The sequence below is a fragment of the Labrus bergylta genome, chromosome 2 (assembly GCF_963930695.1).
Source record: "Labrus bergylta chromosome 2, fLabBer1.1, whole genome shotgun sequence".
In the NCBI taxonomy this organism is placed as follows: Eukaryota; Metazoa; Chordata; class Actinopteri; order Labriformes; family Labridae; genus Labrus; species Labrus bergylta.
Window position 1 is genome coordinate 4,427,237 of NC_089196.1, and position 23,179 is coordinate 4,450,415.

Consider the following 23,179-nt stretch of genomic DNA (forward strand, 5'->3'; position numbering starts at 1 on the left):
AAATGCTAAAACGTTAGCACAAAGTTATTCTGTCATTTCAGGGCAACCGCTGCAATCCACCACCGCCCCAGTCACCTCCATTCCAGCTCAGCAGAGTTCAGATTCAAGATCATCATAGCCTCCATTCCTCTTCACCACCACCAGTGTCTAGACTCCATAGGGAGGTCTCCTAGCCTGCTGTCGGCTTCATTACCTTCCGAGTGGGGAGTCGTCACGATGGAGTCTAATCCCCCAAAGACTTTGCACATTCAAAATTTAATTGTTGCACATTTATTGTAAATACATAATTGTTCATTCTCAATTAAGTCTCTCCTAATTTAAATGGTTTCTGCTTCACAATATGACACTTTTTGTAGCTCTCTAGCATTTATTTGGCATCATTGTGTTAGCCTTATGCTCCGCAGGCTCTCACCTTCTCTTAGTCTGAACATTTGTCTGCCACCTCTAAAATAGACTCGCATTCTGTGCACGATGAAGGGCCAGCTAAGACTTGACCAATTTCAAAACCTGTAAAGCTTTGAGGACTTTATTTGACATCCCCTACTCTCTCTCCAGAGTCACCTTCCTCAAAATATGGTTACTTTTAACAAACAGGGAGACAGCCAGAAGATATACTTTATCAATCACGGGATTGTTACCAAAACTACTAACTCATACTACTCATGAATGTTGCCCAAGCAATTTGGAAATCACATGTTTCTGTTATTTTGTCTCCTTTCATAAAAGTTGGTTGCATGCTCCAGGCCGAATATGCGGTACACCTATTTGGTTGCTACAGCTTTTTAAAGAAGCAACTGTTAGTGGCTAACCCTGAACATCTGGCACCCCCTCTTTCCAATCCTGGTGCTGGGTCTGCTCAATTAACCAGTCAGTCATTTTGAGAAAACCTGCAGGTAAGTGTCTGTTAGCATGAAATCTAGACATGGGTGTAAGCAGAAAAACTACAAATTAATGGGTGAGAGAAAGAGAGAGAGAGAGAGAGAGAGATGGATTTGATTGGGGCATTGACATTGATGGCTCTCTGACTTCAAGGCCAGCCAGAGGACCTATCCAATTATCCAGACCACACTAAGCATGATGAGGACTCACTGGTTATGCATAGCATCCTGCATCTCAGATAAGTATATGCTTCTTTCCTGTAAACTAATGATTCCTACCAATCCACTCCCATCTCGCCATCCCAATCCTCCAATCCAAGCGCTTGCTGTGACTGTTAAATGTCAACAAATATGGGAGCGTCAGTGAAGTCAATGGGGCCCAATCCATCACTGGGAGGTGTTCAGTTGGGACAAGAGATGGCGGTTGAGGAGGAAGAGGATAAGGAAGAGGAGGAGGAGGAGGAGGAGGGGCTGGACAGGGAATGGGATAGGGGGGAGTTGAACTTAAATGGCTGCTCATGATATTCACCTCCAAGCGGCTGACTTATAGAGATTGGATTGGAAAGTGTGTCCTTGAGGAAGGTCGGAATCGTAATGACCCAGAATTGAAAGTACCTTTAATGTGCAGATCAAAGGCAGCTGGAGAGAGCTAATATGGATCCATCAGCATGATTTGAAGACACCTTCTTTTTCTTCCTCACAAGATAAATGGTTTTTGGCTGGAGGAAATACTTGGGGTGGGGATCTAATTGGATAGAAAAATGCAGTACAAGATAATAGAATGTATTGGCAATTTAGTTTGCATTTTAGGGCGGTGATTGGGTGTATAAATGTAATTTCAATTAAAAGCACTGCAGTAAAGGAAAAAAATAATTGCAATAAACTGACCCAATAAGGATTAGTCTAATTTTTAATCAAACAGATACTGTGCAAAATCATGACACCAGGCTTCTGCAGCATACCCCCAAGCACCTTTGCATACCTCAGACCACCTTTACTTACATCATGTTTTTTTGTGGGTTTTTTTTTTGCCTTTATTTTAAAGGACAGTTGAAGAGAAGTTTGGAGGAGAGGCAGATGACAACATTCAGAAAACAGACAAGATTGGATTTGAACCCACGATTGCTGAGATGAGACCTATGGCCTGCATACATGTGGAGGCGCGACATAACCACTAGGCCATCCAGGCGCCCTACTTACATCATGTTTTAATGGAAATGGTAAATTGATGGATTTGATTAACTTTTTGCATCATCGTCTCTGTTCTATCTCGCAATATCGTTTGGTACATGTTTGGTCACATTTTGCGATACATTACAATCAATCAGTTACAATGAGATGTGACCATTTGCAGAAAATACTACAATAGAATGATGACTGACTCTCTGTCAGATTGATGTGATCATAAAGAGATTTCATCAGACTATTATTGTTCCTGCCTCGGGCTGCAGATTTGTGGCGCAGTGTACTCACATGTGCCTGTTGCCTAACATCTAACAATTATTTATGTTGGTCATTATGCTTCTTTTCAATGCAGGCACAGTATTTTTTGTGTGTTGCTCCTACACCTGAGTGCACCTCTTTAATCATTTTCTATAGCCTCATTGTCATTTGTATTTGGGTCAGTTCCCTCAGAGCTAGCAGTGGTCATACTCCAGTACATGAGATTATATAATTAGTACTATCAAACAGAATATCAGGGAAGGACAACAAGTTAGCAGCCAGTGTTACAATATAATACACTGCTTTATTATCCCCAAAATCTGTTGTCACAGCTTTGCACAGTTGGTACACAGGTATACATATATGATGACATAGCACATGAAGAAAACATATAAACAGGAAGAAACACATCGGCAATGAAATAGGCCAGTCAGTGTGGAAGCTTATTTCGAGCTTCAATGGCAGAGGTGAACAAAGCTCTTTTTAAAGCGTGCCCTCTTCCAGGTCAGAGTTCTGTATCTCCGACCTGATGGCAGAAAAGAAAAGAGTGGATTGAGTGGGTTAGAGGTGGCCTATAGTGCTCTGTGAGTCAGTGCTCTAGTTGAGATGTGAGAGGTTTTGGGTAGGTGGGCCAATGATTTTTACAAGAAATATTTTTGATACGGGTGAGTTTATTTTTAACAGTGAACATGTTGAAGAAACAGGGTAAGCAGTAAAGGAGGATGGGTTGGATGATGCTTTTATACAGAAGTAATAGGATATGAGGTGAATCAGACAGGGCTCTAAGTTTTCTTGTGTCCAAGACATTAGAAGGAGTTGACTGTTTCGGCAGTTATATTGTTGGTTGGCTAAGCCATCACTTTGTCATACAATGAAACAAAAACTTACATCAGGTTTTTTTTTTTTTTACATTTTATTGAAACCTAGAGTAGTAACCGAGCCTGACAGCGACCATAGAATGAGCGTAAATTAGTGATCCGTGTCATTTCGCACACACCCTTGATTTTCTAATCGTGACTAAATTCTACAGGCCACTGACTTTTCACCATCGCTACTGGTAAAGGAAGAATGTGCAACTGTTTACACATAAAAAAAAAGCAGAAATCAAATATATCCTGTGTAAATGTGTCTCTGAGTAATGGTGGTTGACAATGAGGGAGAAGCGTGAGTCCCGCTGGCTGTGTTGTTGTCAGAGCCGTGTTTACATGGACGGGATGGCCGGCTCCTCCCCTTGTGTAAAAAAGCTGTTTTAGTCAAACACCTAGAGAAAAGAAGAAGAACATATTCACTGATTTTTTTGAATGTCACATAATTGTTTTTAGATCACGGTCATTCCGTATCAATTTATGTGCAATGTGAAGCTACAAGCTAACTAAAAAGTGATAACGTTAGTCCACTAACAAAACAATGCAGACCACAGGCAATTGCAGCTCGAGCCAAGAACAATTTTGTCCGCCGCTTGCGTACATTCTTCTTTTAAAGACTGTAAAGATTCTTAATCAGCATTTCTTTCCATAAAAAAACTATCAATTTTTTTAAAGTAAAATGGATGGAGTAAAAAATGTAATTACTGCAATTGTAATGGTAATTCTGTTAGCCCGTTAATTGGAATTTCCATTATTGGTTAGTAACAAGCTAGCACATAATGTAGCCTACAACCATCGACATCTGTAAGAGCCCCCGACCCCTGGAATATAATGCACCAGCTGCGAAATATTACAGACATATTTTACCAACCTTACTGAGATGAGTAAGACACATTTTCCCGGGCAATTTCCGAAAAGAGGTCAACTTTGACTGTTGGTTTGTTGGCAGACTGCCTCTTAACATAATCATCGGTATCCTTTCCTGAATTACTAAAGTGAGATGAGGTGAGTAGCCTAATTGTATACAGCAAAGGTGGAAACTGGAGGAGGAAATATTAGTTGGTGGACATGGAGCAGAAAACAGAATGTCACTTAAAATGGTTTTAAATCGTATTTGATTTAAAAACGTGGATTTATTTGAAGATGAATAAGATTAAAGGGCGTATTCCCAGAAAGCAAGGTTACCCAGTCCAGTGTGTTCTGCTCTGATTTCTCATGTACACAGCCAATACATTCACAAACCCTTTTCATTACTGTCCTGTCTCCAGCCCTATATACCTCCCACATGCTATATCACAGCTATAAACTTGTTTTATCTTGGGACAGAGCTTTTCATGGCCAAACAGCATGTCATTGCTGGCTCCCCTGCACTACACTTCCCTCTTTCCATGCATAGGCTCTTTTTATTTTGTCGGGAATTGCCCGTGTTTTAATGGAAAAAAATGGGATTTTAGATAAAGCTGTTTAGAATTCTGATGTTATAATTTATTTTTTAATTTTTAAAAAAAACGACTGGATGGGTGTTTTTTATTTTATGAATGATATTGTTGTATATTGTTAGGTTGACTGAAAGTTAGACTGAGACAGGATTTCCATGGTGGCGACCATCGGTGGGACTCCAGAGCCCCCTGCAGGAACAGATGGGTGACGTCACATGCTTCGGTCATTCACATTTACAGTCTGTGTGTCTGCCACCTCTTTGCAACCCCATGGATTTTCTTTCTTTTCACGTTGTATATACCTTTTTTTTTAATTACGCATCTGTTTTGATTTGCTAGAAGATAGGAGTCCTGTGACTTTGCTAGGATGCTTGAACCTCTAACGGATGACGTAACTGAGACTCTGTCCATGTTTTATATACAGTCTGTGGTTATCAATCATGTTTTGTTGGAACTGATTGCAGACATATATACAATATGATCTTCTTTCTCATGGTTGGTTAAGTGTAAATTGAATGGCCCTGTGGCTCTTAAAGCCCAGATGTGGCAAGCAGAGGCAACATGAATACACTTGCCTCAGGCTACATGATGATGAAAAGGGTCTTTTCCCCCCTGAACTGATGCATCCTCCCATGCAGGACTTTCTCCAGGCTGTTTACTACCCCCTTCATAACCTCAAACTATGAAGTGCTTCTCGCTCTCTCCCCCCCCCCCCCCCCCCCCCCCTCCATCCATGGATCTCTGTGGTGCTCTACATAAGATGCCTCCTGAGCCAGACAGTCTGCCTCACTTCTCTCTCCTCATTACTCTACCTGCACGTGGTGATCCTCATTGTAACGCCACCATTTGAAAAGAAAATCTTGATGGGAAGTGCTCTGGCGACAAAGATCAATGATGTGTGCCACTCACCAGCAATCTATGGACTCACAAATGATACCACTTAGAGATTCTGAAGCGTCTCATTTTTCATTTTCACTGAATTTCATCTGACATGCTTTGTGCAGTCACATGCCTCAGATTGTGTTTTTTTTCATCTTTTTTGGGGGGCGGAGGGGGTAAATTAAACAGTGTTCTTTTTTGCAGAGTGTATAGTATTTTGGCTACAATCCTGCACCGTCTCCTCTGACTTTCCTCAGGCACACTCCCAAAGCAGCAAAGTAGATGCCGCTCGTGCGTTTTTTGTGCGAGTGCTCGCGCATGGGTAGTGCTCACACAGTGGATGGGTGTAGGAGCTGCACACTCACAGCAAAAGAAAAAAAAACACAGATGGCTGCTTAAATATTCATACAGACGATTTGTAAACGTGCGCTGCTCATCCACTGCCAGACTGGCCTCACGTGCTGGAGGCAGAGGAGAAGGAGGAGGAAGAGGAGGGAGAAGAGGAGGAGCAAAGGAAGATCCAAGAGCAGCGAAAGACGAGAAACGGAAGAGGGAGGAGGGTATGAGGAAAGTGAGGGGAAAGGAGAGGAGATGTATGGGGGATTGACAGAATCTCACATGCATACTCCCGTCTAGTCAAGACTTGAAATAACTCTGCAGCTTTATTGAGGTCAGATTGGCTGCTTTTTTCCAATTCCTCCTCTGTGGGCTTCCTCCTGCTCACGAGGATGAAGACACATTGATTGTCACAAGTCTAGCCACAGACAAGCACACCTTTTGTCATCTCATTAGATAGCACTTGAATTTTTTAACAGGGGTGCAAAACCTCTCTCCCCAATTGACTTTGTGTATTCGGGCTGCGAGTGTATATCTTGTTTGATATCAGGCAGCAGACATGTCTTATTCAGTGGTGCCTGCTGCTGTCTGACCTCCTCAGCTGTGACTGGAAATCTGATGAAGTCAGATCTACAGCACTGCACTTTAATGACTCATACTCCGATGAGGAAATATTTTAATGCAGCAGCCTCTCAGAGACATTCAAAATATTTTCCTTTTTTGAGTTTAGCCTGATTGGAGCTTGTATGTATTGCTGGGCTGATCGTCTCCATTAGAAAAAGTGACTGAGTGTCTCAGATGACAAGGGGTGGGGGTGGGGGGTAGATTCACTTTAGCGTCTCGTAATGAAGAAGTTAAGCCCAGCTGGAGTTGTTTGATACAGCGCAGTTATGATGGAACCTTAGTTTTGAAATATTAAAATAATGTAAAATATTGGGATAGATGATATGAGGTTAAGACAACTCAAAATGTGATGGCGGATTATTCAATTTGCCATCAAAGGTGTGATGCTGAATGACAGGAAAATCAACAACATATGAAGCAGTGGTGGAAAGTAAGCTCAGTAAGTTAAGGCAACCTGCCAGCTCAAATCATAGACTGTATAAACATGAAGGAAGTCTTAGTGGACATCCACCATGGACAGCTGTGGCTCAGTTGGTAGAGCTGGTCCTCTCTCAAACTGGAAGGTCGGGGGTTCGATCCCCAGCTCCTGCAGCCACATGTCCGATGTGTGACAACGACAACAACGCAACCCACGGAACAGACATGTAACGTACTATTTGCAAAGAACTTATTCTCATCCTATACATTATGCTTTATAAGACAGCAGAAATGACTGACTTGATTAATAAACTTGCACGGTGGTTTGCACGTCATATGTTGTGTTTTGAGTTGCACATTTGGCATCTTGATGTGGCGCTGCTAGCTCTGAAAAAAACCTTTTGAGTTCGGTGCACTGGCAGCTTCTAAAGCGTCTCTTTTTTAAATCTGGCTTTTTCTGCGCCATCTTTGCTCTCTTTATTATCCATCACATCGCCTTTTGACTTTCTTGTGGCGGAGGGATCAACCGATGTCAAGGAACAAACTTAAAGGAAGAATATGAGATCTTTCACACTTAAATAGAAATCAAGTATATCCTCTGAAAATAACTCTGTGAGTCATGACTGTCTACAATGGGTGTAACACCCGAGTTCCACTGTCTGTGATGTTTTCAGAGTTTTCAGAGTCCTATCTTCACTTTGTTTACATCGCCCGGACGGCTGGCCGGCTCATCCCCTCACGTATAAAAGTTGTTTAATTGAGGGACTAGAGAAAAGAAGAATACCATACTGTACTCACTGCTTCATTGAATGTCACGTAAGCGTTTCTAGATCACGGTCATTTGGTGTAAATTTACATGCAGTGTGAAGATACGAGCATATTAAAGATCGCTAGCATTAGCATGCTAACACAACAATGCAGCGTGAGTTGTTTTGGTTTCATGCTGGTGCTCAAAGGCGACATCTGCTGGATCAAAATATTGCATATTCTTCCTGTAAATACAAAAACCGATGTACAGTTTGTGTTTCCAGTCAGACACGGACCTAGCCTTCTGTTTGGCTTGTGGGACAACATTTCTGTAAATAGTGAAACGCTACTCAAATAATGATTACTCTGATCCATCCCAAGAGAGTGCAGCCTGTTCTGATCTATTTACTGGCACTGTACACCGACCCTCACAGCCCTACAAGACAACCCCGCCATGTGAGAATTTCTTGGTTCTCCAGATTAGCCACTCCAAGCCTTCCTGATGAATTTGAATATTTAAAAAGATGAGCAAACTGAATCAGGGGTTCATTATCAACTGCTTGTCTATAGCTTACACAACAATGAAAACATGTCCTCTCACTCACTCAACTCATCGTCACCACCCACCCCCACATCCCGCACGTCTGCTATAATGAAGCAGGTAGAACGTCTCTGTAGTCTAATGCAGTGAGACGTAACAGATTGCATGGTGCCTGCCCCTGTTCTATTATTGTCCTCCTGCCTCTATATGTTGTTTTTATAATCAGTAGGAAGTCAATGACTGCACTATTAAAGCGTACTAATCCGCTTTGTTTAAGGTTATGTTGTTTAGCTGTGACCATGGACCCTATTTCTACAATCCATTAATTCTACAACCATCACCACTGCTGCCCTGGTGCAAATCTTTCTCTCTCTCGTTTCCTGTCTTCTACGGGCTAGACTGACACTGCCAATATGTGCCAAGTTGCTATACATCTTGTCCATGCAGGAGGAGGTTTTCAAACTGTCACTCTGGCCCAAGGGCAGAGTGCCCACACACCTGATTAGCAGTGACATTGGAGGATTTTTCTTCCTATTAAAGTTAAGGATTCACAGCCTCCGTCTCAGACTCGGGTGATTATGATGGGCCAAGTGTCAGCCTAGTGCCGAACTGTATCTGTTACAGCATGTCAGTCTGCCTGTTGCCGCAGTGAGAGGTGGACAGATTCTTTGTGGGTTTCCTGATATCTTAAATGTGATTAGATGTACCCAGTGTTTTCTGCACTTCTGTAAACGCTTTCATTAGCACGATTAGCTCAAGCAACATTGCGGCTTGAAGAAGTTGCTTCAATCGATATCCTTTGATTGAAAATTGATGTCCAACTGATTTCCTCTCAGGGGAGTAGTATATTCAAACATCAATAAACACCTTCATGGGAATTAGAAATGAAGGTCAAATGATCCTCATGTTTAAAAAAAAAGCTTTGCTCTACATTTGTAGACTGCGATGTGGCTCCTGAGTTATCTGTATGAAACATGGGCGTAGGCTCAGTGTCATCCCCTGTTGGTTTCTGAGGCAGTGTTTTGAAGGTAAATGATGGTCGCTGTGTTGAAAATGCTCTCTCCACGTTGATTTGGATCAATCGAGGAAGGGGCAAAGAGGCGGGCCTTCACACTCCTGGTCAACGAGTACAACCCGCCCAGCTGTCAGTCAACTCAGCCAAGTGCAGAATTATGTATAACTCCTAGCTTTCCTATAATCAATACAGTGTGTACCAATAAAGACATGAGCGGTTCAGAACAAAATCGTTTTTTGAACCAGGCTGTAAACATGTTTATTTCTACTTCTAAAATGTGCATTTTAACACAAGTGTTAATGGGACTTCTGAGTCTTTTAGGGGTCAGCCTCAAGTGGACACTTGCAGGAACTCCATTTTCTTTGCACTTCCGCATTGGCTTCATTTTTCATCACTTGAGGTTGCTTCTTGCTTTCAGCCTGACTGTTTACTGACAGCTTCTCCTCCTGGTACAGGCTGTTCTGCAGCCTATAGCAACATGACAGCACTCCCAGTGGTACAGCATGTGTTACCACATGTCATAAAACATGGGGCAGCAGTAGCTCAGTCTGTAGGGATTTGGGTTGGGAACCGTAGGGGTCACCGGTTAAAGTCCCAGTGCGGACCAGTGCCAGGTCACTTCCCTATTGCTTTTGAGAAAGGTACCAAACCCTCAACAGCTCTGACACAATCCCTGTGTAGCAGTATGCAGCAGCCCCACTTTGACATGCCGCTACGTCCATATATAGTACCAGTGTGAGTAATTGACAGAGTGTAAAACCAGAATTACCTGGGATTAATAAAGTACGTCAATAAAAATGAAAAATAAGAAAGTAAAAAAGTGTATTATAACCTAAGAATCTTTTTGCACAAATTCTGCCGACTGCCCTTGAACTTGCATTATTATTTGTTTACAATGTGCTTGATATTGACGAGATTTGTCATTCTGCATAAATCCCCCATCAGAGGTCGGCCTGCAGGGAAACTTAAAGCAGTGATGCATTGTTTTCTCTGGTTTCTGCTGCGTTGTATTCAAACCTTTTCTATGGCCTAATAAACAAAACACAATAATGACAACTACGAGGAGACTAGAATAAAAGAGTGAAAACTCCTCAAAATACAACATTATCTGTAGGATCTCTGTAATAACAATGAATGTTCCAAAAAGACAGTGGATGATCCATAAAGCTAATTTTCTGTACACTGAGTGAAAAACAAACAAATAAATCATAACTTTGAAATATAATTTCACCCCTACATTTACACATGGAGCCTACTTGTCCGACCTGCAAGAGAAGTGATAATAAGCAAGACTTATGCTTATGGACCAATTTTCCGTTTTCAGTCGGTCGAGACCACAAAATGTGTGCCATGGGAAAATAACCTTGTCAAAAAAAATCAACAAAGAGCTTTATAAACCTATTTGTTTTGATCCGTCTCTTTGTTTCTGAAACATATTTTGTACTGAGGTCTAAACTGCACAATGTCTCCTTAAATAAATGTGATTGTTAAAAAGAAAATACAAATTTTGGTCCCAATTTGCTGAGTGGGTCTTGGGGCTAAACCAGTTGAGAACCGCTGCTCTAGAATGACCACTGTGAGTAGCAAAATTCAACTGTGCGCCTTTATATAAATTAAAATACTATTTCATAGGCACTGTTTACATGGCTTGCATTTCTATAAATGCAGCAGGAGTAGCCTAATCCAATGTTGCAAAGTGGCGGCTCCATAGGCATATATATGTTCCTCATAAAACAAGCTTGTTGGATGTTCATTTATTCTTGTAATTTTTATAGGAAGGAGCTTTCACCTCCCCAACCCCCCTTAAATACAAACAAACACACATACAAACCAACACACAGGTATGAATACTCATTGAAAAATAATTGCCATTTTACTCTTAAACTTTATATCATATACCATTTTTTTAATTTATATATGATCTATATTTCCTGTTTCATCCCATCTTGCACCTGTCCAGCTCGTGTAGGCGGAAGGCGGGCTGCTCTTCCTTTTATGGTCTCCGTTTCCTCCCGATGGAAGCATCACTTGGATGAGGAGAGCAGAGCAGAGCGCAGCTTCACACGTTACATTTATCTCCATGCAGAGCTGCTGCGCTCCTCGCTCAGCCTGAATCCTTCTGGAACATTCACTCACTTTTCATCACACAGTGAGCAAAGTGGAAAAATATGACAATAATTACAGCAGCCGCTTGCTGAGTATCTAGGCTTACATATGATTTTTATTGCCCGTGAGGTATTTTTCTCTCTTATTTTTTGTTTCCCTCGCCGATCAATCAGTGGAATGGTCTGCCTTTTCTCACCTGGATCGTTTCCACTTCAGCATGGGAACTGCGGTGTCCAAAAGGAAGAATCTGAGGAGTGATGCGATTTCTTCCGTGGCCGCAAAAGTTCGGTGAGTGACGCGGGGTCAGAGACGCACCGTGGGGAGAAAACTACTGAAGTGACTTGCGGATGATATAAACAAATAGTTCTGTTGTATCTGTTGTTTCCAAAAGCTTCAAACTCTGAAATGATCAACTCTTTAATCCTCCCACATGGAGACTCAACTGCTTCTCTTAAATACTGGAGCTCCTTTTATTGACTCATTTTATTCTAAGTAGGCTACTTGTTTTATAATATGAATACAGTATTAATATGTGATCAGAATCTCAGGTTTCAGCGGCTTTTTCCCCTTCATACACGAATCCTTAGTCCCAGAAAACGTTTTTAAAAATCATAATATGGGCTACTTTTTTCTATTTAAATGCATATTATTTAAATTGTGGATTCATTCCTGAATGTATTCCTAATGAAGGTTAGCACAGAGCTGGTTTAAAGGTTTCATGAAAACTAATTAGTGGCTCTTTTGGCCCCTTTTGAACGTGTTGTACCATGCGGTTTAGTAACTGAACCATTGAAGTATTTGATGATATATTTCAGACCAAGCACTTTTTCTAAACTTAATTAATTGAGATAATTATCTGCACCTTAAAGTTGGAAAATTAATCAAAAAGCTAATTGATGTCTTCCTGGCTGCTTTTAAAACTGCATAACATTTAGACAGTGGTGGACAAAGTTCACATCTTCATGACTTGAGTCAAAGTAAAGATCCTCCTGATCAAATATGACTCCAGCACAAGAGGAAGCTGCTCGGTCTAATTAGTAGTTGAGTTAAAGTTTGGAGTACTTTCTGTTCAAAATACAATTCTGCTACGTTATTATTCAATCATTTACATTTTTTAAACTCACATGCTACAGATTTACACATTTACACATTTAAAGATTTGCAGCTCCAAAATAAAAGGAACAAAAACAGGAACATACAAATAAACTTCATGCTTTAGTGAATGTTTTTAAAGAAACATTTCAGGAGGTGTACGGCCTCTTAGACTCTGAAACTGTGCAGCATCTTCTTAATCCTGGTGCTAGAGCTACCGTTGTTGTTTTTTTTATTTCCCTACGCACAAACTAAAGTAAAATATGTTTAAAAAAATAGTCTTTGTGACATCTTCTCTATTCCAGTAAATTAACTGTCTGACCTAAGTGATGTTTGCTCAAATGTTCAACCACGGAGATGTAAGGTGTATAGGTACGGCAACACCACTAAGACAAATCACATGCAGAAAACACGTACAGTTTATTGTCTTTCTTATAGCTATATAAGCTATATAAGCTGATCCTTTCCTGCATGTCATTCCCCACTTTCTCTTTCTCTCTCTCTCTCTCTCTCTCCAGATTTCCTACTCTATCCTCTGGCCTATCAAAATAAAAGCGTAAAGCCCACAAATAAATCTAAAAAAATAAATCTAAAAAAAAGGAATATTCAGTAGCTGTCTTCAGGGCAAAAGTAGTGAGTAAAGAGAACATTAATAGGAATGTAGTGAAGGTAAAAGTAGGATATTTGTCTTTCGGCTATAGAGGAGTAAAAGGGATAAGTTTCCCAAAAAATAATACTCCAGTAAAGTGTACTTAGGTACAGTACTCAAGTAGATTCACATGGTTACTGTTCACCACTGGATTTAGCCTACAAGTCTTCCAGATGTCCCTCTAACTTATACATAACAATTTAATATTTGAAAGCTCAAAACAGTATTTGATGTAATTTCAGTATCAAGAAAATCTTCTGGTCGTGCCTGTCTGTGCTTTGGTTGCACGCTGTGTACACAAACAGAGAGTGACGGTCACAGAATTCAAGCTGGACTCACTTGACTTGTGATTTATTATCTTGACATTTAACTGTGGATGTATGAGTCATGCCATGAAAGGTCTTTGTGTCACGGGTGTCAGATCAGTGTGTTCTCGCTCCGAGGGGCCGTGCGGGATGACTAATGCTCGCTGGTAGGAGATGCAGTCAGAAATCGCCCACTTTCTGACCTCAGAGGGCAGAATGCAGACGAATGAAGCACTTGTGCTCTCGGTCGTGTGCGCACACACATACGCTGTCTCGCCCAAAATGCGTGATCTTGTGCACAGCCACTCTGCAGTTAAACAAACGCACACAACATAAGGCCTTTCATCGTCTGCTTACACAGTCATTGGCACCCTCCCTTGTGCACACGCTCTCCAGCTCTATTGTCTCTGTGTTGCTTTTTCTGTTTTATCTGCTTATCGCCTACTTGCTCGCCTGCTTAGTGTTTCACACCTCACGTTTAACTCTCCATAAATCGTGCAGATCGCAGCCAGCATCCTGAACTCGCACGAGGACCGGAGCCAAGGCCGACTTTGCATGCGCATACTTCCCTCATTATCGCCGACGGCGGGCCACACTCTAGTCGACGGGCTGGGAATATAGTTGAGTCTCGATCCTGTAGGTGGATCAGAGTTTATCTGCTGTGCTTTCAACGAGCAGGTGTGAGGCTGTTTCATCTCTCTTTAACACATCCGATCCAATGTCTTTGGTCTTTGTGTGAGTGTGATTAGCAATGCAGTAGCGGGATTATAATAAGCGTGTCTAATAGGATCCTCTTCCCAGCTCTGTCACTTTGACCCGGCTGCGCCTCACACATCCCCTTAAAGTGTGAATGCTAGCTTCAGCAGCTTCAGATTGTCTTTGGTTGGTCAGGGTTAATTCACACTCACACTCCCACGAGCGCTGCGCAGAAAGTGGATTCTGGTGGATTAACATGATTTCGCAAGGTTCTGTACTCCAAAAAAATAAAAAATAAAGCAAGAGTGATATTTGGGTTTGCAGAAATGATCATGCTGACACGGGCCTGTATTAGATTTATATTAGAAATGATGCAGAAGATGATGATTGGAAACATCACATATGACTCCAGGACAAGAATTTTACCTAAATACTTTTAATCCTGATCAAACTTTGTTAGTGTGATCATAAACTTAAGAATTCTCCTTAAGAGCAGAGAGAGTGGAGAGCTCTCCAAGTGGCTGACCTTCCTTTGGTGAAATGAATCTCACACATCAGCCAGGTTTGCAAACACGAGCATGCTGTGAAATGTTTATGAACAACACCTTGGAGGATTTCAGCGTATTTATCAAGAGATCATTTTTGGAATATTCAAGTAAATACCTCGTGTTGTCTCGGCATCTGCTGTGAGCTCATATCCATGGAATCAGGCTCGTTACTTGTTCCTCACACTTTCTTGCTCCTTGGCTGAATTTTGTCATTTCTATTTTTATGACGTTTGTTTAGACTGAACAGTTTGCATCATGTTGGCAGAGTGGGTACAACCTATGAGGACACTGATCATAACCGGTTTCGCCTGGTCGTCTTGACTACGGTCAACTTGCAGTTTGTTTTAAACCTTCTTTATTGTTTTGAGAGCCCCCTGGTGGTAGGAATTAACATACTGTGCGTTTAGTTACCTGGTGACGTCTGTGCATAATTACTCTTCTGGTGAGAAATGTTAAATGGTATACACCACACGAGTTTTAACCTAAACATGAGCTGGGCTTCTTTTAGCATCAGAACATCCTGCAGGATGAGGCATGCCCTCATGTACAGAGACTATAGTCCTCATTGCAGCAGTCGTGGGTTCAAATTGGACCTCGTCGTCCCTTTGCTGCACGTCATCTCCACTCTCTACTAGCAACATTTCCTGTCTCTCTTCATTTTGTATATACTGTATATAAAATGTTTTGCTTGAATAATATCTTTTTCTGTTTTTATCTTTGAAAAGATAATATATTTTTTGACAAAGGTGCTTTCTAATACAGAGAGGATAGTGCAAAAAAAAACAGACATAAAAGTCAAAGGACTTCTTAGATGAACGTTTAAGTTGGGATCACTGTCTTTTCCTGTGTGCTGAACTGTCTGTGTAATGACTTTTTCTGGAGGAAAATTAGGGTTTTTTTCACACTGCGCATGAAGCAACTTCCTGACAGCCAACTGCCTCACTGTCTCAGTTATGACAAACAGAAAAGCTCAGCAAAAAAACAGGCCGCTCTAGTTCATCAAACACTCGATAGAAAAGATCACGAGCACTTAAAAAGCGAAAACGTCGTTAATATTTCAAGAAAGTTTGGAGCTTGTCGGAAAGAAATTGCACAGCACAACAGTTTTCAGGGAGTTTTAGTCTCAAATTTGGTGAAAATGTGATTTCATGGACCCTTTCCTGCAAAGACTGTGTGACCAGCAGCAGCAGGTCTATCCTCATCACTGCACAGATCAGCTCCAGCCATCCATTAGCTAAGAAACTTGTGCACTAAGGTAGATAATGAACAAGTGTCATGTATCCCAAGAAATGAAGGACAATAGTTTATATACAATAGTAAGGGACTTGAATTTCTTTCTTTGTTTTGGAGTGCCAAAAGTGTACAAATACATGTGTCTGGGGTTTCACAATGCTAAAGTAACTTCCCTCAGCTCTCAAACAACCGCAGACCAAAAAATAATAATTCACAGCATTTCAAGCTGGAGGCTTGAAGAGATCTTAAGGGTCCCCCACAATGCCCTGGCTTTCTGGCTTTGGTGGGCTGTTCATTAACAACATGTAAAATTATGAAAATGAATGTAAGATTTATGGAATCTTTTTGAATTAAAAGTGACTTTTTCACCTTTAATGGTGTAGTATACAGCCCTTGAAAACACGTTTTTTTGTCCGCCTGCTGTCCCTTTAGTCCCTCAGGAGCTGTGATGCTGACAGGACCGATTCCTCTGAGGACAGTGATGCTGTGACAGAGAGGGGCTGTTTGGATTCATGTTAAAATGCTGCTTGTGTGATGTAAGTGTTTGGAGCTTAGGGTGTTGGATTGCCTCATGTAATATCTAACTCGAATTCAAGAGACCAGAGGTGTTATGTCCCAGCAAAGACTTTCACTTATTCTTCTGTTTTACACTGATAGAGACAGACTTACATTGGGGGCGGCTTTGGCTCAGTTGGTAGTCTGTTGTTTCTTGATCCACAGTTCCTGTAGACACAGGTCGGATGTGTCCTTGGGCAAGACACTTAACCCCAAGTTGCTCCAGCACCACAGTCAGTGGTGTATGAATGTGTATGAATGGATTAGTTACTTCTGATAATCACTTTACATAGCAGCCTCTACCATCAGTGTGTGAATGTGTAGGTGTGACCTGCAGTACAAATGTGCTTTGAGTGGTCAGAAGACGAGAAAAGAGTCCAAGATTTCTGTCTGGGAATTGATTAAAATCAAGAAATTTCTCCAACAGCATCTGGACTATTAGTGCGCACTAAGCTCCCCCCTAGGTAACGAGGTGAACAATGTGGTGTCAGCAGCTGCTTTACAGGACACAAAAAAGGTGTTGCAGTTGAATCAAATGGAGTTAAAATCTGATTATTTCTAGATGAAACATCCCCAAGAGATAAAGAGATGAAGGGTAATGTAGTCTAATTTGAAAAGGGTCATTGAGTCATCGACTGACCGTCATTAATGACTAAAAGGGAATAACTATGTTAATGAAGCATGTCTCACTGTCCTTTTGAGCTAATGGATTATTGATTTCAATCTACATTTAAATTACGGTCACATTTTCATAAGAAAGGATTCATAAAGAGCAGAGGTCAAAGAAGACAGCTTTGTGAAGAGAGCTGTTCACTTACATTTTAAAGAATTGAAACGTGGGAATTCACATCCGCCACAATGTTCAGCTCTTGATGATTTAGTCTTTTTTCCATGAGGTTGTACTTTTTTAACATGAGCTATGTTGTTTATAAAAGAAGTGTTGTGATTTATGAGCAGTGTCCCAAATCAAGGGGGGTAGCATCCGACGAAGGACTCAGCCTTACTGTCCTGTGTAGAGCGCTCAGGCTCAGGACAAACTGATACAGGCTCCTTAAAGGTCACATATTCTTCTCCTTTTCAACCAGTTTAAATAAGTCTCAGAGCTCCTCAAAACATGTCTGTGAAGTTTCTTGTTCTAAATCCACTCTGATCCTGTATTTGATCATGTCTATAAACCCCTCTATTTCAGCCCTGCTCAGAACAGGCTGTTTCTGTGTCTGTAACTTTAAATATGTAAATGAGCGGTGTCTGACCACGCCCCCTCTACAGAAAGGGGATTTGGCTATCACTTTCTCGCTCCATGTCCTATTGTTTACTGTGAGAAGGCAGACTCAGAATGCAGAACAAACACCTAGCTGTGGGAGTGTCACCCACCTGGGGGAGGGGTTACAGCCCTTTGTGATGTCACTTTGTGAAAATCTCCAAACGGCCTGTTTGAGCACACATTTTCTGAAAAATGGAGCAGGCAGAAGACGGAGAGGATGAACTGTTCTCTTAATTGGGGGGTTTGTAGACAAACTAGAGACACATATTAGTGTTTGAACAAACATGGTTAAATGTATGTAGCAGAATATGTGACCTTTGAAATGTGTTTCATTAGTTTTGCATTAGCTTTGACTTGAAACCATTTAAATAGATTTTGTAGTTTAATTAGCAGCTTGTAAGTCCGCCGTTATGTTTGATTTGGCGCCCAATGAATCTCAGGATTTGATGTGCCATGAAAGCGTCTTTAGTGCTCTGGTAAATAGTGATGTGCTGTTCGTGAATGAGCCTGCTCCTGTTTGAGAGCTGTTTTCCTCTTTTTCCCCTTTTTCCGATTCCCATCACTACCAGTAAAAGTGGGACGCATTTGTCTGACATATTTGCAGAAGCCTTGAAATGGGGCAGCCCTTGACGCACCGCTGTGATGCAATCAGTCTTCAGATTCCCCCAGGCGGGGAATGATGCAGTCCCTGAATCGAGACACAGCTAGTGTCTAGATATATACTTTAGTCTAAGTGTGCGTTATTTAGATAATTGTTTGGATAAATATAGCAGCTTGGCACTTCATCACATTCTGTAAGCCTTAAGACTCCTACCCGCACTCCCACACAACAAAGATATTGGTCATTTAGCGCTGAAGAGCACTACAGCTGATACTTTCTGATCCATCAACAAAAAGCTAACGTAACACACTGTGTCAGCAGGTCAACAGAGTGGTCTGAACAAATATAATGTGAGTTCATTCCCCTTGTTTTTGTCCCTCTCGCAGCACCTATTGATGAACTCACTTACACCCTCGAGGAAGATACGGGTAATTATTTGACTCGTGGCCTTTGTTGTCAGTGGAGTGCAGCAGAGCAAACTTAATGAAGTCATTAGCCTTTTACTAGCCAACCTTCCCAGGGTGTGGTGTGCAGACAGATAGGAAGTGACAGGGTGGACAAAAGACACAGGCCACAAAGGCCAACATGAATGTTTTAGTTCAGGTCATTTCTTCACGGTGATATTGACTCTGTGACCTACAACAGACAGACACGTCTCAAACTGTTCTTCATCAACAAGATCCAGACTGATCCTGCCCTCATTACTCACATGTATTCTGTATAGAACAATCTCCTCCTGATTCCATTTGACAACCTGAGCTTAAATGATCAATATGTAAGATATCTACTAAATTAAATGATAAAATGATCTTACTATATGATGCAGCAGCCAGTATGTCCTCCTCCTAACTTTAGATTCTAGTCCTGAATGCTCTGGATTTGTTTGGACCAGAGGAGGTAGGCGGGTCAAACCAACAGGTGTTGCAGTTATGGAAGCGGGTTAGAGAAGTGGTTCAGATAGAAGTGATTGTACCCGACCTAAAAAGCCTCTGCATGTTTCTAATAAGCTCCACGAGCAGAAACGTGCTCAAACTAGGATCAACATTGGAGATGCTTTTGAAAAATGGAGAGAGGTTAGAACACAGAAAGGTTTACAGACCCATGCAGAGCTGGATAAACACCGAAGCTTCAGTTTCCAATACATGACAACCTGCATGCACATTGACTCTATAGAGGGGGGGGGGGGGGCGGGGGGGGGCAGCTCTCTCTAATCTTTTGAATTTGGACTGTAGTACATATTTTTAAACGGTACCTGTCACTGTCACATACTGCTCCTTTAACCTAAACATGCAGTCTGCCCCTGAACTGTAACACTACAATGACAGCTTCTGCCTCTTATATTAATGTTACGTGTTAGTGGATGTACAGTATTCACAGTCAGTGCAGTGAAGAGTCAGAACCTTCATTATGTGATAACCATCACATTGGTTGCTCACTGGTCGGGTGATAAAAAACATCACATCATCAATATTTCCTGCTGAAGCTTACCCTGACTCTCCTTAGAAAGTTCACAAGCCAGGGTCGTATAATGTCAAGGGGAAAGATGTGGCTGTTTGCTTTCACATATGCAGCTCACCCTGATCATTTTCCTCAAATATTTCAGACGCTTTGAAAACACTTATATATTCTCTTTAGTCTGTGTGCTGCATATTACTTTGTCAGAATGTGACCACCATCACATATATAAGTTGTCAATCCAGTATTCAGCCCGTTTTATTATTTTATTTAACCCTCCGTACACCCCATTATTTCCCTTTTCCTCTCCAACTCCTTCACTCGTCTTTGCTGAGTCTCAACTGTGCCGAAGGTGAGCCAGTCTGATTTAGTGAAAGATAACTATCTAGGAGGTCATGACTCCTTTGTTAAGAGGAGTGTAGAGGAGAGCAGGTAGCTGAGCAGTAAGATGGCTGGCAGTCCCCTCATTGATCTCACTAATTATGGTCTGTATAAGTGATCAGCTCCCAGTGAGCGGAAGGAACATGGAGGGCACAGCAGGGTCAATACTTAGCCTTACTCCCTCTCTCAGCTGGAGCCTGATGAGGTCTTTTGAGTCAATATCAGCCGAAAGAGATTTGTTTTATAGAATACCGCCAAATGTACTTTTCCAAGCCGTACATATCACCCTCTTCTCTATTTGAAGGTAACTGTGTGCCCAGAGTTAAAGACACAGAGGCATTAGGGTGGGTTCAAGGTGCTGATTCTTGCTCCTTTGAAGGCAAGTATGTGAACAATTATTGCCACACACTACGCAAGGTTGCAGTGCGCAGTTTATTAGAAATGCAGCTTCAATTGCTACATGAAAATAAAAAACAGAAGGATGAAAAAGAAAGAAATTAAAAACATGAATTACCAATTAACTTGCTTTTGTGCGAGGCTCATTCCCTTGCTGTGGTTGTAATTTAAGTCTTATTTCATGCCCCCTCATCTTTCCTTTTGAGCCTCTTATTAACACTTTATCCTTACTTCTTTTTAGCCAGTCACTGTCGTTCACATACCAAATTACAAGGTATATGACTACCTCCCAGTTTGCAACAAAGCCCGGCCCACGCTCTTAGTGGTTTGGTAAACACAAGGTCAACAACCTGTTTGTGATTGGCCAATTACATCGGTGCCCCCCTTAAAAGGAAGTATAAGTAGCTGGTCAGTAAAGAGATTGACAGCATCACTGGTGGACTCGGGATATTTGAGGGGCAGGGGTGACAATGATCAAAAAGGCTTCCGGCATTCTTTTATTTTGTCTGCATCTGTGGGTTCTCTCCAGGTACTCGGGCTTCCTCCCACAGTCCAAAGACATGCTCGTTAGGTTAACTGGTGACTCTAAATTGCCCGTAGGTGTGAATGTGAGTGTGGCTGTTTGTCTGTCAGCCCTGTGATTGGCTGGCGATCAGTCCAGGTTGTAACCCCGCCTCTCGCCCAATGACAGCTGGAATCGCCTCCAGCACACCCCACGACCCCGAATGGGAAAAGCGGTCGACATAATGGATGGATGGACTAACTAACTCTTTAAAGCTATTAACACTGAACATAAACACTTTATGTTTATATTGATCACAATAAAGAACAGTGGCGGTTAACCTGAAATGTGTAGCAGCTAACAGCTCACATTATCCCTGCTAATGAATTCACTACGAGATGGTCTGTATCATTATGAGGCCTGAGTGGCATCACCTGAAGTGAAGTAAGTAAAATATTACTGAGGGACTTAAACCCTAACAGTCCTCAAGTGTTGTATAACCTCTTATTTACTCCTGTTTTGATGTTTGAAGTTACATATACGACATAAGAACAGGGACAAAAGCAGAACCACTCAGACTTTATTCCTGTGTGTGCTTCAGTGGCTCTTCTGTTTGTGTCCCCAGGCAGCAGATACCCTGCACCATCCTTATGTGATCATATACTGTACACTCACCCTACACACAGAAAGAGCCTGCAGTGACCAGCTCATAAGACCACACAATCATCCCTCACCTCTTTATTCTGAGCTATTTTCTTAGCTATGATGCATCCCTTCTTCATCCCACTTTCCTCTCCTTCCATACTTTCTATTTCGGTCTTATAAACACATCTCCCCCCTTGTTGCTGAGCTATTTCTTTCCTACTCCCCCCACCCAATCCCCATCCTCATGTCACATGGCTGAAAACATGCTGTATGATAAATCCCCTCAAAACACCGGGAAAAAAGATGCCGGCGCGGTGGCTGTGTGGAGATGAGGAATAACACACAGGACGCTGCTCAGCAGGAACAAACCGTGATGTATAATAAATGTGTAAAACGTTCAGTGCTAGATGGTTTGTGTTGTAGAGTCTTCAGGGGTAAAAAAAAAAAATGAATACATTTAAAAAGTGAGACATGACCGAGCGTATCTGTGAAGCACTTTTATGTAGAGCCTTTTCTCCGGCTGTGGAGGCGCTTCAAGAGAAGCAGAGGGAGAATCTTTTTGTGGGCTTATAAACTAACAGATATGCAAACATAATTTTCAGAGTCATCTTTCCGCCTCTGCATCTTTTATACATAAAACAATATTTACGGAACACCTGGAGAGTTTATCTTTGAAATTGGCACATGTCCACTTGGACTCAGAGATGCACAAAAAATATTGTAAGCGTACAATAGGTAGAGTTTTATGAGAACATTAAAATATCTGAATGAATCAAAAAATGGACTAAACCTATGTTATATATTTTTTAAGTTGAGTGCTTACATTACCCCAAATATTCCCAACAGTTGTCAAAGCCAGAGAAATCCATAATTTTATAGTTGTAACGGGACGTGGCTTATGACTAGCTACATAAGGAAGTAGGAGCTGCTGCTGAAAGCTGCCATACTGTTGCTGTATGTGCTGCTGTGATAAAAACGTCATGTGAATTATACTCGGATACATTAGCTGGTCGTTAGACATATTCTCTTCCTGCGGTCGGTTTCACCCGTTCATCTTGACTCAGAGTTTTGTTATTGTATTGATTTAGAGCCCCCTGATGGAGGAATCTACATACTGTGCCTTTAAGATCAATAAAAAAAAATTAACCATAACCCCAGAGTTTATCTGCGCATCATAACATGAAGTGGGGACGGTTTTTAAGGTCAAAGACAAACTGCACTGTGATGATAAACATTATTCTGGACATTTTATCGATCTAATTCCTGTGACACAGTGGTGAGAATAAGCCTATTATTTGACACAGACGCCCTCTTGGACTCGAGCCTTAACTCATCTGAGTTTGATTGCTACACATTAAAAGGTCAGGGTCGCTTGTGCCATAAAGGTGTCTTTGTGAGTTGTGTTCTGGGATATAAATGTATAAATGTCTCGTGTGATCCTCAGAACGCTTTTAACTAAGATACATTTTGTGTTATTATTTTGGTTGGTAAAACATTACAAGTCACACCCTGTGATGGAAAGCATGAAATTAATACAGATATGGATATTTTAAAAGGTAGTTTATT

At 41.5% G+C, this 23,179-nt stretch overlaps 1 protein-coding gene across 1 annotated transcript in view; it reads left to right on the forward strand.

Annotated features, from left to right (window-relative positions):
* The first annotated feature begins 11,236 nt into the window (after positions 1–11,236).
* LOC109995136 (NMDA receptor synaptonuclear signaling and neuronal migration factor-like) overlaps positions 11,237–23,179 on the forward strand; it is a 51,268-nt gene continuing 39,325 nt past the window's right edge. Inside the window, exon 1 of the mRNA XM_029280100.2 lies at positions 11,237–11,579. Within this exon, the coding sequence (XP_029135933.2) occupies positions 11,509–11,579 (71 nt within the window). The 5' untranslated portion in view covers positions 11,237–11,508. The remainder of the gene's footprint in view (positions 11,580–23,179) is intronic.